We start from the raw sequence: 19,728 nt of genomic DNA, 5'->3' as shown, positions 1-19,728 counted from the left end.
TTCAACTTGAAGTACTTGTTGCTGCTGCTTTGTTGTGGTTTTCTATGTTTATCTGTCTGTCTATCTATCGTTTAGGTTGTAAAATGTAATGCGGTGCACCGTGCAACTCCCCAAAAACTTAATGATGTTCATGAATGAAAAATTGCTACACATATACATGCTAAACAAGCCATCATGTGTAACATGTTAATATATGTAAATTACTTTATACTTGATGGATACACCACAAATCATTAAATTGAAACATTTCTTTAAAATTATAAAAGGTCTTTCAAAACCATATGAAACCAACATGTAAATATCAAATTTCTAAGAACTTGGCACGTTTTTAAAGGTAGGGTAGGCAATTTCGGAGAGGCTAGCATTAGCAAGCTAGCTTTGAAACATAAGATCCCACCCTGCCTTTAGAGTGCTCTCTAAAGCCACGCCTCCTGCAAAACACACGAACGCGCATAGCAGAGTGCAAGGCCTTACTTCATGTCTCAAAGCACAGAACATTACAATAATAATGGTCGTAGTCAGCTCCATGTGTTCTTACTTGTACCACCTGACTGCTGCAGATTCATTTTGGGATAGTGTTGCCATAGAAACGCATAAATCTAAGTCTGAGGACGTGAACTGCTCCGTGTAGAACGGACTGCCTACTCTCAATCACGGTATTTAGGACATTAACTCAGCATAAGCTCGTTGTTTTGTTTCAGGAGAACTGTAAAAGGTGGCTGCTCTTTGTTCCAAGTGTGTCCGATTGCGTCCTGCATTACTACAAACCACACTCCTATAAATTACTCCTCTACTACAAGTTACGCCCCCTACAATGAAACATTCTGGATGTCACCAGAGCCCCTCCCTCTGAAATCGCCGTTGTCATCACTACTGCTCTTTTTAAGCTTTACTATCGCCACCTAGTAATAAGGCATGTAGATCGTATTACACAAGCCGTGTTTCCACAGCAGGAACTTTGCCCACGTACTATAGACTTTGGGGTGGTACTTGATGTGTTTTGACCGCAGGAACCAGGGTCTAAATTAAGTTCAGGGTAAAAATCCCCCCCCTCAGAAAGTACCTGCTAATGGGGTAGTACTTTTTTTTTTTAAAGTTCCAGAACTTTCGGGGGTTTTACTTTACTTTTACTTTTACTCAGCATTTTGTTTTAACCATCATTTTAAAAGTGCGGTGTGTGCAGTCAGAGTTGTTTGCTATTCAAATTAACAATGGAGGTTAAAAAATATGACCGATGGACCGACAACGAGTTTCAGGCTGTATTATCCGCTGAACCGTTTGGGGGGGAAATCACGCTCTTTGCAGTACTAAAGGCTGAATCCCAAATGGCACACTTCTATGCACTTTCGGTCTTGTGGATTTACAATGGCTGGGCGTATGCGTGTCCATTAAGTCCACGACACCGTGGGGTGTCCCATTCATCATTTTAGGTTTCAGAAGGGTGCTCACGAGCGCCCCCTTTGCGGACGCTATGCTAAGGTGACCAGATTTTTAAAATGGAAACCGGGGACTTTTCCTATTCGTTATTATTCCCTCATTTGTTATTTATTTTATTCCCTCATTTGTTATTATCTAATAATTAAAAAACGGGGACAATAAACATTTATTATTATTAGTATTATTATTGCATTAATAATTATTATGGTTTAGTTTGATTATTAGGATTTTTGGTCTGGTTTTAATACAATTCACCAAAACTATTACACTATTAATAGTAGGCCTAACCATTGCAAAAGCAGGTTAAAACAATATAACGTTACCTATTATGTTATAACAAAAGTATAACTTTACAAAAGCACTTTACAAAAAATAAAACAACAAACATATAAAAAGATAAGATAAATAAAACGGCATTTAATATTTTTAACATTTATTATTGAATTTAATGTTTTCATTTAAAGCTGTTTAGGCTATACTCTAGGCCCTATACAACTTTTTTTTTTTTTTTTTTTTTTTTTTTTTACTTTTAACTATTTTTAACTATTTTGCATTTTAGACACATTTTAAGCACAAAGTTCCAAGTGTATTATTATTTTTTATTATTATTTTATATATTCATATCTGAGTCTACCTTCACCACGTGATATAGTTAAGACGTGTGTGTGTGTGGAAATGATGCGTTTTGACTTCGTAAATTCTAGGGACGTTTAAAATGGATCAAAACAATTCAGGTTATGTTCTTCATGAAGTAGCGGCACGCGCGCGCGACCAAGTGTAGTAGTGTAGCTGCACCGCTCCCTCTGTTGGTGAAAATAATCACTACACTATTGCTCCGTATTTGCAATGTATTTGCGGGTTGTTTGGAACGAGCTGTAAAACGGGGACATTTCCGAGGACAGCTCCAGTCGGGGACAGAACACGAAAAACCGGGACTGTCCCCGGACTGCTGACTTGGCAATGGTCCAGGAGACAATCATTGACACCCTCCACAAAGAGAGTAAGTCACAGAAGGTCATTACTGAATGGGGTGGCTGTTTACAGAGTGATGTATCAAAGCATATTAAATGCAAAGTTGACTGGAAGGAAGAAATTGGGTAGGCAAAGGTGCACAAGCAACAGGGATGACCGCAAGCTTGAGAATACTGTCAAGTAAAGCCGATTCAAACACTTGGGAGAGCTTCACAATGAGTAGAATGAAGCCGGAGTCAGCGCATCAAGAGTCACCACACTCAGACATCCTCAGGAAAAGGACTACCAAGCCACTTCTGAACCAGAGACAACGTCAGAAGCATCTTACCTGGGCTAAGGAGAAAAAGAACTGGACAGTGAACAGTGGTCGAAAGTCCTCTTTTCAGATAAAAGTAAATTTTGCATTTCATGTTGAAATCATGGTCCCAGAGTCTGAAAGAAGACTGGAGAGGCACAGAATCCAAGCTGCTTGAAGTCTAGTGTGAAGTTTCTGAAGTTGGTAATGATTTGGGGGGGCTGTGACGTCTGCTGGTGTTGGTCCATTGTGTTTTATCAAGTGCAAAGTCAATGCAGCCATCTTCCAGGAGATTTTGGAGCACTTTATGCTTCCATCTGCTGACAAGCTTTATGGAGATGCTGATTTCCTTTTCCAGCAGGACTTTAGCACCTGCCCACAGTGCAAAAACCACTTCCAAGTGGTTTGCTGACCATGATATTACTGTGCTTTATTGGCCAGCCAATATGCCTGACCTGAATCTATGGGATATTTTCAAGAGATAGATGAGAAACAGTCGATCCAACAATATACAGATGATCTGAAGGCTCAATAGTGCCTCAGCAGTGCCACAGGCTGATCATTTCCATGCCACAGTTCAGTGATGCTGTAATTTGTGCTAGGAGCAAGTCATTTGCTGTAATATGTCCTGCCGATCAAGTATTGAGTGCACAAAAGAACATACTTTAAAGATTTGGAACGAGCTGTAAAACGGGGACATTTCCGAGGACAGCTCCAGTCGGGGACAGAACACGAAAAACCGGGACTGTCCCCGGAAAACGGTTAGCCTTCGTTGCGCACTTCCGCTGAGCCCACAAGTTTGCGAGCTACGCAGAGGACTTTACCCGGCAGTCAAAGCGGCATTACGTCATGAAAGTGCAGACTCAGAGGAAGACAGTGAGGGATTAGGGTGCCATTTGGGATTCAGCTTTAAGGCAGGAACACACCAAGCCGACACCGACGAACAGAATGGTCAGATGGCCCAACGGACCGACGAGCTCCGACGCCGATTCAACATGTCGGATCGGCTTAAAAAAAAAAAACGCCGAGGACCAACTTTAGCCGACGGTGCGAAACACACTGAGAAAACTTAGTTGGCCGACGAACAAAAACTGCCCGACGGCCGACCGTCGGCTTGGTGTCTTCCTGCCTTTAGACTGCAATGGAAACGAACGCAGCAACAGGTCCAGGTGGAAAAAGTTCCTGGGACAAATTGTTCCGGGTAATTTCGGTGGAAAACATCTATAGATCACCAGGGCCCAGTTGTTCAAAAAGTTTAATCTGGATTAGAATGAGCAAAATCGGACTGGATCACCCTAATCCAGACACACACATTTTCATATTGCCAAATCCAGATTAGGCTACTAATGCTCTAAATGGGATCACATTTCACAATGTAGGCTGCTAGCTATGTAAAGAACAACAGGTAGAATAGTCAGTGTGGGGTCACTTTAAGTGTTTTTATTTGAAGAAACAAAAAAACAGCACAATAAAACAATACAAACATTCCCTTCCATTTTCGGTTACAGTCAGACCCCTACGGAGACCCTAAAGGGCATGGTGATGGAAAAAACATGAGATGGGAGGGAAAAAAAATCAACGTTATTCATGTTCTCACAGAAAAGTTTTGCATTGCGTTCACCTGAGAAATGTTGAGTTTGCTTGCAAAGAACTGAAAAGTTCTTCAATCAAATGCAAAGCTTCTCAGAGGAATGCAAAACATTTGCAACAGAATGCAAAAGCATAAAAAGATAATTTTTCCTTCCATCTCATGTTTTTTACATCACCATGTCCCTTTAGGGTTTCCATAGCCCCTCATCTGACCCACAGCAAATAAATAAAAACAAATATACATGCAATAAGAGATGCATTTGTTAGAAACTACTTTTGACTGGTTCATCTCTGATGATTGTGTCACTGTAATTAAGATTAAAATTAAATATATTTGTTTGACATTAACAGCTGTTTGAAGGATTATTTTTATTTTACTGCACTGAAAGACTTAATAGGTAACCTAATGTGTGTGTACTTTATTTACTTTATCACTGCATACAAATCAATTGCAAAAAATAAGTATGTATACTGCATGTAAATGTTGTATTATTTTAAAGTTTTATTAAAATAAGTTCCTAAAATCAATGCTGAATCCACCCTTCTGCTGCGATCGGGATAATCCTGATATCTTGGATTAAAGGTATTCCAATTTTACAAAAAAGTTTTGAACAACACAAACTTAAGGTTTGATCCAGATCTAAACCGAGATTGGATTACATGATCTAATCCGACTTCATAATCCTTTTTTTCTTTTGAACAACCCAATTTCAAGATATCCCATCTGATAGCTGAAATCTGATTAGATTACTTTTAAACAACTGGCCCAGACGCTGTAAGTCATCCTGTTTGTTTTTTAAGTATTTTATTTATGAAACTCTACAGTAACTTTTATTTTCATGGAAGTGGTAGGGTTATGGTAAGGTTTAGGGTTAGGTTTTTAGCTATAATTGTCTTGAGTTTGTATTAATTTGACCCTTCTCGTTTGTTTGTGGCACTCGGTGACTGTTGCTACGTTTAAGTCCTTCTGGGAAGTTTGTGTTTACATCAGGTGCATTAAAGTCACTTTCGTCAGAGCAAGCTGGCCGTGTACCTTCTCAACTAAAATACAGCAGGGTTTTTTTTTTTTTTACTATTTTTCTAAATGAAGAACAAAGCAGAATGCGCATCAGGTGTGTTTTGCTTTTTTATGTTTTTAATTAATTTAGGAAGCCACTGTAAACTTTATCGTAGTATATTACAGTGCTATTATATTTTGTACATGCAATTAGCTTATTTTGTTGTAAATAAAAAGAAGTCTGACAATGTCACTAGTAAATTGTGTGGTCAGTATTGTGGTATTCCACCACGTTTTTTACTGACACACCTAACTCGTACGGATCGGGGCTCAAAGAAAATCCTGAGCTTCCCACTGGTGTTTACGGCGTTCATGTGCGTTCAACATGTAAATGCGATCTTTCCGACACAATCTTTCTTTGAACGCACCATGTCTACAATTACACACTGATGACGTGTTTTGTCTGCACGAGTATGGTGCGTGGAGGTATGGAAATATATAAGTTGACAGGCAGGTAGGACAACCTATCATTGCATTCGGACCGAATGCAATGATTAGACAAACATTTTTTGTTGTTGAGGCTTCCACAGAAGATATATGTATTTTTTTTATTTTTAGACCGCTTCTATTATTGACTGCTATCAGGATGCGAAGAGAATTTCAACCAATATAACAAAAAGTATTTATGAAAAACATTGCCTACCCTAGATTTATACTAGATATTGATCAAGGCCACTCACTGAATCTTTGACCCAGTTAGGATCTCAGAGTAGTCCGCTGTTAACACAGTATGTTTTATGTAATCTGGCAACAGATATTTAAAAGTCAAATGTGACACCATGGCAACACAAAGTGAAATTACTCATTTATTAAATATATATATATATATTGAGAGAGAGAGAGAGAGAGAGAGAGAGAATGGGTAACTGAAACTCAAATATATCATTTTCAGGCTGTCACAAATATGAGGTTCCAAAGACAGTCTTATAGAAAAATTCAGAACACCCTGTTTGTCTCATGACGTATTGCTTATTTGAATAGCATTAAAGGGAATGAAACCATGCTGAGGCAGACCATTTATAAATAAGGGATTTGTCTACAGGTAATAACAAGCCCTTGCAGGGCTGACACAGAATCCTGCTTGAGTGCTGAATGCCAAACTAAAAATAAATAGGCTAATGCAATATTTATATCCACAGTAGTGGTTAGTGCCAGAATTTGATCTCTGAAGAGATACTGACTGGCGGCTCCATGGAAAACCACATAGTCCGTTCGGCTTATCTGTTCCGGGTAAATATTCCATGTGGCACGATAGCTTGCTTGCAGGTCAGTCCCCTGAACCTGGACAGCCTGTGGAGACACAGCAATTAATGCAAATTTATTTTTGAGTATGAATCATAATCTAAAAACTGACCTTTAATATGACTTACTTATTCCTTAAAGCCATTTTTTTATAATTTGACCACTGCAATATATTTTTATGTCTGCAGAGATGATATGTAGTTCCTTTTGACAATGACTCTCCAGTAACCAAATGAATCAGCCAAATGACACCTTCCCCACAAAAGCTTCGGCTGCGATTGCCAGTCATAGTAGTTTATTCCAGATATCCCTCAAAAACATCCAGCTCAGTGTCTGTGTCATAGGGAATAGAGGCTGGGTCAGAGAGAACACCCAAATCCACTAGTGCCTGGTCCATATCCTCTGGCAAAAATACTATCCCTACATTAAGGACTATGTATTCCATTAAAAAGGCATAGTAGAGAATTAAGACATTGACAAAAAATAGGCCAAGATAAAACATATATGGAAGCTCGTTGATTAGTGATTCAACTGAATCTAACCGAGAGTAAATTGAGTGTGTCATAGACTCCAAAACATATAATTCACTCTCACTGAACAGACTGAAAGAATTAAAAGCATTTAATCACACTTTATATGAGACAGGTCAGTGTGGATCTATCCATTTCAATCAAAAACGCAGTGATGCAACTCCCTTTTCAGCAGGATTCCCCTTTCGATCCGTTCAACACATGTATGTTTCCACTATACAGCAAGTAACAGTTAAGTTAGTGAAGAACAGCATGTTTGAATGTTCCAAGGCCGCGCGCTGCTCTTTGACATTAGGACAAAAATATCCCGACTCCCTCTTAAAAGTGCTGGCGACGTTTACAATTCAGAAATAAAAACCATCCAGAGGCACGACGAAGCTTTATAACGCGTGAAAAACAAAACAAACGGCGCTTTCTCATGACTTCACCAAAACCGTTGCGTTCGCACAGAACTATGGGAAATTGAGTCCGCAATCGTCTAGTGAAGCGATGCGAACTCGCTTTGACGACTTCAATAATAAACTACAAATCCCATAATGATATGGAGCTGAAGTTTGGGCTGTCATAAGCGATAGGTCGACAGGTATGTTTTCATGTGAGGTTTCTGGGCCTTCAACTGCTGCGGATATGGATCAATTCGCCTAGCAAATTGTGTTAAAACATACATATTGTGAAATAAATACACCTAAAAAATGTTCGGCCGTTCAAGGAGCTGGGTCGGAGGACAGGGGAAGTCCAAAAACATTCATTCTTTGGATCATTTGAAGTAAGTTTTTATGGACCTTTAGCAGCTATTTCGCTAGCGCAGCTCGTGCAGTTTTAGCTTTATAATTCAGCCAGTGATTGGCATTACTGTGGAATGTCACTAATAGTCAGTTTAGAAAATGTAAACATTATATTACGCCTGACAGAATTTAATTACGATGTTAAACTGAGCGCATAGGAGCAAAACTGTGTGTGTAGCAGTCGTAGACTTGGTGTCGAAATCTAGTGAGCTGCCTACCAAGACATCATTTTGTGACATTGGGGATGCACTTATGTTGCCCAAAAAAGCTGTCTGTGTAGACCGCTCACTATATTTTGAACCACAGCTGTAGTTACAATACGGTTGTATGATTTGGTGGGTTAGTTTATTAAATACATTATATCTGTCTTATTAAATATATCACTTAAAGTAGTTTTCTGTTATGCAGAAATGGTTTATGGTGGTTACGATCTCAAATACATTACATATATATAAGTTAGATGGGCATAATATGAAATATCTTGTGGCATTTAAGTAGATTTTTATATTATTATTGTTAATTTTTCTTTAGGTACATGTACCATGTCCTAACAAAGAACACAACAGTGACTGATCACAACAGAAATCTGCTGGTGGAAACGATTCGCTCCATTACAGAGATTCTCATCTGGGGTGATCAGAATGACAGCTCTGTCTTTGAGTGAGTTTCACATCTCTTTGTTATTCTCAGATTTTAAGTGTTTCCACATGCTAGTTTTGCAATAAAATGACAGCTAAAATACAAAATCGAATTTTTCATGACTGTAAGCATCATCCTCTCTTCGTAGCTTCTTTTTGGAGAAGAACATGTTTGCATTTTTCCTCAACATACTACGGCAGAAATCCGGGCGGTATGTGTGTGTCCAGCTTCTGCAAACGCTCAACATCCTTTTTGAGAACATTAGTCATGAGACTTCTCTCTGTGAGTAAAACCCCGGACAAAGTTCAAATTCTAATTTGATGTTTATGTCCTGACCATTTAATATATTGTTCCTTTCCGTTTTAGATTACTTGCTGTCAAATAACCATGTTAATTCCATCATTGTGCATAAATTTGACTTTTCTGATGAGGAAATTATGGCCTACTACATCTCCTTTCTGAAGACTTTGTCTCTGAAACTCAACAACCACACAGTGCACTTCTTCTACAATGAGGTAAGGTGCATTTACTTGGGCAACTGTCATTTTTCAAATGACTGTACTGAAAGCAGAAGAGGGGCTTTTATTTGTGGGCTCGCATCATGTTTAGCAGACCACTTCCAGGAAGATCTAACCATTCACAGTGACTTTGTAAAACCGTGTTTCCTGTGTGTTCATCCAGCTTCAGCAATTATGTTCTTTCATTTTGGACATATGCAGGCCAGCTGTAAGTTTACAACAGTTTTATGTGGATTGGAAGGTGACGGAAATTTTTCAGGGCTCATTTGTATAGGGGAAAGTTATTGGTGTACTGTAAATGGTTGTATTTAACCCTCATGTGTTCTTTATTCCGTGGCACCTTTGATGCTGTTAATCGTTGGTGTCAGGAATAGAGAGGGCCTGCGTGGAAGGATTCGCTCTATGAGAGAGCTGATGCTGCACTGTTTGCAAATACAATCTCCTAATGTAAAATTGAAGATTGCTAAAGTATCATGTAAACCAATGCATGTTACATGCCACTTACAGAAAAATATCAAGACTACCAACTGTTAAAGACTAATGAAGCTTATAGAATCAGCTTGAATGTAGAATATAAGCTCAGATCAGTGTAATGTATCTGAATGACATTAACAAAGCAAAGTTTTGGGAGTGACAACTGCATTTAGTTGCTTGGGGAGCCACACGAGTCTCTTTTGAACTCATTATGGTTGTGATAGTGATTAACCATAGCAACATTTTGGCATCCCGTGGTAAACAGTAAACATGGAAGGAGTTTCACTGGCATTGCTGACGGAACTAATGTAGCAAACAAAGACATGTTATTAGTAAATGAATGATCTGAATCTTCTTTCACAGCATAAAAATATCACTGTATGAAGGATTAAACACTTTACAAATGAAGAGTAGTTAATCTCACTTGATTATTTTCTCTTTTTATTTGGAGCTTCATGGACACTAACAAAAAGATAACATTTATAGCAAATGATAGATAAGTCTTGCATCAGCATTAAATCAGCTCCACAGTATGTAACTCTTGGGTTTAAAATAAAGCAATAAGCCCCGTGAAGCCGTGGTTTACAGTGAATTTATAACGGCTAAGGGGCATTGTTAGGCACGACGCGGAGCGGAGTATAAAACGGTTACCACAAATATTAAAGCCAAAAAATATGTATTAATCAGGGTATCCGCGGGGCATTAAAAAGCATTAAAAGTCATTAAATGGATTTTGCGAAATTAAGGCCTTTTATACAGGCATTAAATTTTTTAGAAAAATAATACTACCAGTTTATTTTGAATATAGCCTTCATAATTAATAACTTTGATTTGCTGTCGCAAAATATGTACATTGGTGTGATACACACGCGGAACCAGTTTGGTAATTGCCTCCGGCCGGTGCAAAATTGCCGTAACGCCGGTTTGGACAGCGGTGGCCTGGAGACGGAAAGCTGCATCAGTGTTGCCAACTTAGCGACTTTTCAGACCCCTTTTGCGACTTTTTTTTCCAAGAAAGCGCATTGTGACGAATATAGCGACTTGTTAACCTGTTCTAGCTTCCGAGACCCCCCGGTACTGCGCACGAGCGCGAGATCTTGCTTTCCTGCCGCAGGCGCACCTCTCTCTGCGTCTGCTGTTCAGTGAGTGGCTGAGAGGAGCAGCGCATTCAGTTGAGGCTGTGCGAGTGTGCGCTCTGTCAGAGAACAAATGAATACTATTGCTTCTAACCCGAGTGATCATTTTACGTGTATATATAGCCAAAATCACATTAAATGTCTTTATATTATGTGTATGGTGATTTTGTCAGACAACGTCTCTATTATAAATCAGGATTTTAGCGCTGGTTTAACATGTCAGGGCTCGACACAAACGCTTGTCAATTAGTCCGGGATAAATGGATTTTTTGAAGGGGCAAGTGAAAGAGAATTTGACTTGCCCGGCTTGACAAGGAGCCTGATTCAAAATGGAGTTTTTATAACTTGATACAGTTAAGCAAAATCACACGACCAATGCTGTTTTCCTGAATACAATCACGATTAAAAACGTGACACTGATTTCATTACTGAATGATTCAGCGTTTTGAAAGAATCGGTTCAAAGATTCAATGACCTATTCATAAACAATTGCCTCATTTTTGAATGAAACAGCCATTGTAACGAATCGTTTGAACGAATATCAATGACTCACTTATTAAGACGGTCATCAATTTTTAAAAGTATCATTTCCCACCCAACATTTCTTACTTGTATTTTCAAAAAATATTTAAAACAATCCCATAACATTATTTAATACAGTTGTATTTTTTTTTTTATTGTTGTAAATGATTTAATTTGATTGGTAACAGCCCTTAGTGTCTTATTCTAATTGAATTGATTGATCAAATTTAAGAATTTAAAATGAAAGATGAATCATTTTACATGAATCATACAACATGAATTTAAAGATGTCAGATGATGATGATCATACAGCAGATTTAAATATGTCAAAGCTGCAGTATTCTGAAAGGATATTGCTTCAGAATAAATTTATATTTACACCAAGCAACTGTTTTACTCGTACAAGTGAATGACCGATCGACTTGTCCAAAGGACAAGCACATGACAAGGCTATGTCGAGGCCTGCATGTAGTCTTAATAGGCCGCGTTTCAGTCACCATTTCATATTGTCTGACAACAAAAATAAATAGTTGAAACAATTTTATTGGGAATTTGGCAGTATTAAAATATATTAAGTGAGCAAAAAGGGTAGCAGCGGAGAAGCAAACAAATGTAAAGGGCTGACACTTGGCAGAATGCGAATACAACAATGACATGATGAATATTCTAATTGCGGTATTATGTCATTTATCGACATTTTCGCCATATATATTCGCCATATATATATATATATATATATATATAAAAAAAAGTCCCTGACTGTGAACAGCAACAGAAGTTACATTATTACGCCATTAGATGACAATGAGGGAGTCACTCAGTCGCAAAGACTTTTATATTGAAACTTGGGTAACACTTTACAATAAGGTTTATTAGTTAACATTATTTAACTACATTAGTCAACATGAACTTATAATGAACTGCACTTATACAGCATTTATTAATCTTTGTTAATGTTAATTTCAACATTTACTAATACATTATTAAAATCTTGTTAACATTAGTTAATACTCTGTGAACTAACATGAACAAACAATGAACAACTGTATTTTCATTAACTAACGTTAACGAAGATTAGTAAATACAGTAACAAATGTATTGCTCATGGTTAGTTCATATTAGTTAATACATTAATTAATGTTTAATGAGTGTTACCGAAACTTGTTGTGAACACGGAACAAGACTCAAATGACAAATGCTTTGACTAGCGCTGTCAGTGTCAGCAGGGCACGGGGAAACCCATTAAATGTTAAAAGGACAAGATCGCAGCGGACATTCAAACTGACTTTTATTATGAACATAGGACTGACCTGAAGGAAAATGCTAAATCTGAATGCAGGTAATACACTCAGTCACTCGATATCTCTCTTACAATACTCTTCTACATAAAATGCAGTAAGCTTCAGTGAACAAAATCAATAGAGAACAAACATATGTTTACATTGCTAAGAGTGGTTGCTAAGACAGACGCAGCAAAATACACAATCAGTGGTGCAGTGATACTTATGTAATGCGGTCAGCTGTATGTTTTCGAGAATTTTACAACAGCTTCGAACGCGGCTCAACCAATCAGAATCAAGGGCCGTAACTATCCGTTTTATAAACAAAAGTAAACTAATATTACAAAAACAGTGCTAAATCTTATTGGATGAGCCACATTAACCCTAACCCTAAATTATCTGGGTAACACTTTACAGTAAGGTTTTATTAGTTAACATTAGTTAATTAGTTCACGTTAACTAAAGTAGTTAACAATACTACAACATTTATTAATCTTAGTTAATATTAATTTCAAAATTGACTAATACATTATGGAAATCAAATGTATTTTTTAACATTAATGAACTGTGAACTAACATGAACAAACAATGAACAATGGATTTTTATTAACTAACATTAACAAAGATTAATAAATACTGTAACAAATGTATTGCTCATTGTTAGTTCATGTTACTTAATACATTAACTAATGTTAACAAATGAGATCTTATTGTAAAGTGTTACCAATATCTGGTATACCTGTCACCGCACATCAGTAGAATTCTGCCTTAATGTGGCAAGTTGCGAAGATGTTCTGCAAACATAGTCAAAAATATTGCGTCCTACCTACTACTTCTTAGCTAGTTTGTATTTTTTCTGTATTTTCACATTGCTTCACATTTCTTCATCATTCTTATGTCTAAACCTTGAGACTGATTAGAGCCATCAATATATTTTTTCCACACCATAATAACAGCATGGGTAACCAAAATATATCATGGTTTCCACAGAAATATAATAAATGTTTCTTGATCAGCAAATCATCATATTAGAATGATTTCTGAAGGATCATGTGACACTGAAGACTGGAGTAATGATGCTGAAAATTAGCTTTGACATCACAGGAATAAATTACATTTTAAAACACATTCAAATAGAAAACAGTTATTTTAAATTGTATATCAATATTTTTACTGTATTTTTTATCAAATAAATGGTGTGATAAATGGTGAGCATAAAGGACTGCTTTCAAAAACAGGGCAACATTGTGCAATAATGGTACAGAATCATTGAGAAAATTATCATCAAAATCACAATTTTTTTTTTTTTTTTTTTTTTTTTTTTTTTTTTTAAATGTCAAGAAATCATTAAAAGGAAAAACACTTGAAAGACATTGATATATTGAATTTGATACATGCATAGGTCTGTATCATGTAGTGTGTCATGCCATATAATGTACTTCATGTAATAAGATTTCACTTCATACGAAACTTCAAAAAGCAGTTCTTCTCTGCTGTGAAATAGTGGTGTATGCTACAATTTTTGCACATCACTTTGGGTGTTCCTGCACACACAGGAAACCTGCATCTTCTTATAACACATTATGGCAAATGTGAGGTATTGTCCAAAACTTCCTCGAAAAGTACCCCTTATCACACAACGTTGCCCTGAGGCTACGAAAAGAAAAACTAAATTTCTGAACATGCAAAATAAAAAAAATTAATAAAACCTGACAAAAAATCTTCTCTACACCTTCATATACACACACATATTTTTTTATGTACAGTTGATGTCATTTTAAATAAGATTACTAAAGCAAATTAAAGCTGCAAGCAGCGATGAAAGGGCCCTCACACCCGGGCTCACCGCCACCCGTTGGCCTTAGGAGAACTGAACAATGGGCGACATGCATGTAAGCGAGTAAATACAGTTGAAATATGGCAAAGTCATTTCGACGTGCCACACTTCTGCTGCCAACAGGTGGCACTTTGACTATTACTGAATATTGCCATGTAGATGTCTTCAGGCTAAGACTATTATCAATCATGTGAAGTTTGGAGCAGATCAGACATTGTTTGCCTGGGTTACAACAACTTCCTGTTTCGTGGCATTAATTGCATACTTTAGCACTTAGCCAAGTGTTGCATGATTTAATGTGTTTCTAGTATGTTTGGTACTTCATGGCATATTTAAATGTGTTTCTGGGAGTGAATTATTGTGCAAAGCATGCCATTTCCTGTTGTCAGCAGGTGGCACTATGACTAACTGAATATTGGCATAGAGATGTCTATAGGCCAGGACTCTTATCACACATGTGAAGTTTGGGGCAGATTGGACACTGTATGCCTGAGTTACAACAGCTTCCTCTTTCATGGTGAAACATCAAGTTTGTCAGGCCGCCACGGACACACTCTTCAGTGAAATCTCAAGATCTTTGCAATGTAACATCGCTAAGGCCTTAAGATTAGACTGACCAAATATTATGTTGATCTGACTAAATCTCTATGAGGAGTTAATCACAGTGTAAAACATGTAATTTCCTGTTGCCCGCAGGTGGCGCTATGACTGTAACTGAATATTGCATTGTAGATGTCTTCAAGTCAGGACTCATGTGAAGTTTGGGGCAGATCGGACATTGTATGCCCAAGTTGTCAACAACTTCCTGTTTCATGGCGAAACATCAAACTTTGCCAGGCCACCATGGACACGCCATTCAGTGAAAACTCTGGATCTTCGCACTTTAACGTCACAAAGGCCTTTAGATTAGACTGACCAAATATGACCTAGATCTGATTAAAGCTCTAGGAGGAGTTTGTTAAAGTACAATGTCTGGAAATGGCAAAAACTTCAAAAAGTTTGCAGAGAAAATTCAAAATATCTCACTTCCTGTTGGGTTTTTAGAGGGCTTTTTTGTAGGTATTGGGCTGTTACATGTGTCTTCCGAATTTCATACACGTACGTGAAACATAGCGCGAATGGCGCTTAATTGAAATTTTGTAGGTGGCGCTATCGAGCCATTTTGCCACACCTAATACTGAAACCCATATCAGATGTAAATTTTCAGCACTTCTGATGCGTGTGCAAAGTTTCATGAGCTTTCGAGCATGTTTAGGCCCTCAAAAATGCGATTCATTTCGGAGAAGAAGAATAATTGACTGAGCAATTACAATAGGGGCCCTAATAATCTTGCCTTCTTCCCACGCCATGTGTTCCTGTGACCATGTGTCAGAACAGGATGTCCCACCTTCAAATGGTGCTTGATAGTGACTTCCACACCTTACTGGATTGTTCTTTGGTACTTTCTCGACCTTTCTAATTGGTTGTAATCATTTAAAGAAAAATTTACTAAACATAGGGCTTAAGAAAACTTTCCGTTGCCTGAGGGTAACGCTGTGCTGTAGAGGGTTAATGTAAATGCACTTGTCACTACCTGAAATTTTCAGTACTAAATTAAGATGAAAATCACAACTTTACTGAAGTGATATACATATATCAAGGATTAGATTAGATACATTTTGAACCTGTTTAGTAGCCAGTAGCATTCCATTCAGGGACGCTTTTCAATTTCAGTGAAGTTATGCATCCATTTCTTCTGCTCTTGCAGATGTCCCGGATTCACATAGGAGAATTAAAGTACAGGTTTTGTGTAATGTCACTAGTTGCAGTTCTCCTCTCTCTGAGCTAATCCTCCTTGCTGATGGCCTCGCTCTCTGTCTCCCATGCTTCTAGCACACTAATGATTTTGCCCTGTACACGGAGGCCATTAAGTTTTTCAACCACCCAGAGAGCATGGTCAGGATCGCGGTCAGGACTATCACACTCAATGTGTACAAAGGTGAGTAGAGCCCTGACTCAGCTGCTGCTGCCGCACGATCCTTCTCTCTGCTGTCAATCTCTGTCATGCCTCTGATGCATGGGCATGCTGACGCTGCTCTCCGCCATCCGTGAGTAACGCACACTTACATTTAGCGATCGCTGCTGACTCTACACACATGCACGGGCACACTGGGGTTTCACTTGGGTATGGTCATGTGCTGAAGACAAAAGGGCTTTCGCTGATCTGTTTCTCTGGCTTGAGCTTTACATGAATCCTTCTTCCCTTCCTGAATAACTGACTTAACATTTCTTTCTATCTGCTTGGTGCTTACCCTTGGATTGCAGTTCATCTTATAGCTAAACAATCAGTGCCTGTGGAGATTGTTGAAGTATTTTGGTCAAACTACCATTGGTGCATGTTACTGACGTTAATGTGCATGCAGTGGCCCCAAATAATATTTGGAGATGTAGCCAACACTTAAAAATGTATGAATGTCATTGCATTAAATAAACAACCTTATTTCTTTAAAATAAAGGCCACTTATTGTTATATTTTATGCATAAAATAGGTATAGGTGAAAAAACAATCTTACTTATCAGTCATTTGACAAATGTAGGCCTGCTCTGAAACAAAATGCCTATGTGCCATTGATACTCTTACAGATTACAGATTTTGTTTCATAGGTAGGTCAACTACAAAAAATGTGGGGTCCCATGATCATTTGGTTATAATTTATGACTTGAATATCAGTTTGTATTGAACTATCGTTAAAAAGTTTGGGGTCATTTTTTTTTTTTAAAGAAATTAATACTTTTATTCAGCTAGGACGCATTAAGTTGACAATAAAGACATGATACAAAAGATTTCAAATGGTGTTCTTTTGACCCTTCTATTAAAAAATCCTGAAAAAAAAAAAAAAATCACGGTTTCCACAAAGATATGAAGCAGCACAACAATATTTTCAACATTGATAATGATAAGAAATGTTTTTTGAGCAGCAAATCATAATATTAGAATGGTTTCTGAAGGATCATATGACACTGAAGACTGGAGTAATGATGCTGAAAATACAGCTTTGCCATCACAGGAATACATTACATTTTAAAATATATTAAAACAGAATGCATTATTATTTTAAATTGTAATAATATTACACATTTTTACTGTTTTTGCTGAATTTGTCAAATAAATGCAAACATAGTAAGCGTAAAGAGACTTATTTTGTAAACATTAAAAAAGTTACTGCCCCCCAACTTTTCAATGGGAGATATACTATGCATATTTTTTGTTTTATATAATGCGATGACGTTCATTTATTTTTACGTGTCGCTTAAGTGTTTGAATACTTTGAATACTCTGTGGCCACATGGGGTACAATTGACATTCTTGATATGGCAGATCACATGCATAATTATTCTATGCACCGAATTAATCGCAATGAAGCAGTTAAAATCTCTGATTGTCAGAATAAGCAGTTGGGTGTTATGGATTACCTTTGCTTTTTAGCATGTCCTGGCAGCTTCATATGACTGGTCAATATGTCTGTTGGTTTTTGGGCTGTTCTTGGTTCCAGATGCTTTTTTGTGCAGGTTTAGTACCAGCCACTAGGTGGTGTGATTGTTTCATCTTTTGGCCTCTAGGGCCCAGAGCTCCACTAGCTCGGTCCCTTCATCTTGTTTAATCCTTTGTCTGTTCTTCCCCTCTCCCTCTATGGTGACTCCTGTGTGCCTTATTCCAGTGTCATGTAAGTTGGTCAAATTCAGAACTTTCTTGTGCCACTTGTATTGCATGTTCTCTTGAATTGTTTTTTTTTAAACACAGTTGCTTCTTTTGTCTGTGTACACAGGTTTGCAATTCACACCCTGATAATAGTTAAAAATACACTAATTTTGGTGCTTTTATTTAAACCCTCTTTTGGCTTTGGTGATATTTGGCAGTGTCAGTTGTATTTTTGTGTTTTAATTTTTTTTCTTAAAAAAGATCCTTGAGGTTCATTGAGCATCCTCTAGTCCTTTAACAGATCATTATAGCATCCATAAACCTGGATCAACTTATTATAGTCCATCCATCAACTCAAATTATTCCAAACCCCACAAGACAAACCCTATTCTTTTCCTACTATTTTATGGCATAGTACACCTTTACAAGCTTAAAAACATTTTGCAACATCTAATACTCTCAGCATGCTTAGTACAGGACTTGTTTATTGCATAGGATAAAATATAGTCCAATTTAGCTTCCTTTAGCGACTCTGCATAGACAACATCATTTGACGTAACCCTCCAACATCTGACCAATGACATTGCACATTGCTCTGTAATTAACCTTTTTTCACTTTTCAATCACTGTGTCTGTTGCTGTTGTGTTATTAGTTATACTAAACCTCACAGTTCCTTTCCCACGTCACTGTGGCTGTTACCTGATCCCTCTGCCTGTTCTTGAGTAATCGTGTTTACTTTTGGTCCTGCCCTGCAGTGGACAACCAGCACATGCTACACTACATCCGGGACAAAACGGCCGTGCCGTACTTCTCCAATTTGGTCTGGTTCATTGGAAGCCACGTCATCGAGCTGGACAAGTGTGTGCAGACTGATGAAGAGTAAGGTTTTCATGACACTTTTTTTAATGTGCGGTTCATCTCCGCACCACTAGGTGTCACTATAGACCACATTTGTTCACTGTGGAATTCATTTACTAAACCATCTGAATTCAAAACATAGCCTGCTCATGAACATATATGATTAGAATATATTGCACATTTTCCCATCTATATCCATTCTCATCAGACATAAAAACAGAGGAAAACTCAGCGATCTGGTAGCCGAGCATCTGGACCATCTCCACTATTTGAACGACATCCTCATCATCAACTGTGAGTTTCTCAATGACGTGTTGACGGACCACCTGCTCAATCGCCTGTTCCTGCCCCTCTACGTGTACTCTCTGGTCAGCCAAGAGCAGGTGAGGACACAACTACACATGTCTGTTTATTAGTACTTATGAAGCACATATTAATGCCTTATTCTGCATGACCATATTCTACATCCCTTAATCCTACCCAATACCCAAACTTAACAACTACCTTACTAACTATTAATAAGCAGTAATTAGGAGTTTATTGGGACAAAAGTGACTATAAGTACAGTAAGTACTAATAAACAGCCAATATTCTAGCAATATGCATGCTAATAAGCAACTAGTTAAAAGACCTTAAAATAAAGTGTTACCACACATGCTTACTGCACTGCAAATATAGACATAAAAAAAATTAACCATTTAATATTTGGGGCTGGTAAGATTCTTTTAATGTTTCTTAAAAAAGAAGTCTCTTATGCTTTCCAACGCTGCATTTATTTGATCAAAAATACAGTAAAAACAGTAATATTGTGAATATTATTACAATTTAAAGTTGAAAGTTTTCTTTTTTTGATATATTTTAAAATGTATTCCTGTG

The 19,728-nt window shown here is 37.5% G+C and overlaps 2 protein-coding genes across 5 annotated transcripts in view; one reads left to right on the top strand and one right to left on the bottom strand.

The window, feature by feature from the left end:
• Positions 1-6,144: 6,144 nt before the first annotated feature.
• On the bottom strand, positions 6,145-7,544 carry dexi (Dexi homolog (mouse)). Its single transcript, XM_051888601.1, has 2 exons — positions 6,722-7,544; positions 6,145-6,641 (listed from the first exon to the last, which is right to left on the bottom strand). The coding sequence occupies exon 1, from the start codon at positions 7,156-7,158 to the stop codon at positions 6,889-6,891; it is 270 nt and encodes an 89-aa protein (XP_051744561.1). The 5' UTR covers positions 7,159-7,544; the 3' UTR covers positions 6,145-6,641; positions 6,722-6,888.
• A 120-nt stretch (positions 7,545-7,664) lies between these two features.
• clec16a (C-type lectin domain containing 16A) overlaps positions 7,665-19,728 on the top strand; it is a 70,705-nt gene continuing 58,641 nt past the window's right edge. For 3 of the 4 annotated variants that reach the window (XM_051888594.1, XM_051888593.1, XM_051888595.1), the window contains exons 1-7: positions 7,665-7,889; positions 8,440-8,568; positions 8,696-8,829; positions 8,914-9,062; positions 16,187-16,292; positions 18,750-18,873; positions 19,061-19,235. In XM_051888594.1, coding sequence (XP_051744554.1) covers positions 7,816-7,889; positions 8,440-8,568; positions 8,696-8,829; positions 8,914-9,062; positions 16,187-16,292; positions 18,750-18,873; positions 19,061-19,235 — 891 coding nt within the window. In that variant the 5' untranslated portion in view covers positions 7,665-7,815. The other variant, XM_051888596.1, reaches the window with a different exon arrangement.

Source organism: Ctenopharyngodon idella, chromosome 3 (assembly GCF_019924925.1).
Source record: "Ctenopharyngodon idella isolate HZGC_01 chromosome 3, HZGC01, whole genome shotgun sequence".
Taxonomy (NCBI): domain Eukaryota; kingdom Metazoa; phylum Chordata; class Actinopteri; order Cypriniformes; family Xenocyprididae; genus Ctenopharyngodon; species Ctenopharyngodon idella.
This window is presented reverse-complemented; position numbering and strand designations above follow the sequence as displayed.

What these genes read in the sequence shown, in the direction of transcription:
- dexi (XM_051888601.1), bottom strand. Translation starts at nt 7,158, where the DNA reads ATGACACACTCAATTTACTCTCGGTTAGATTCAGTTGAATCACTAATC.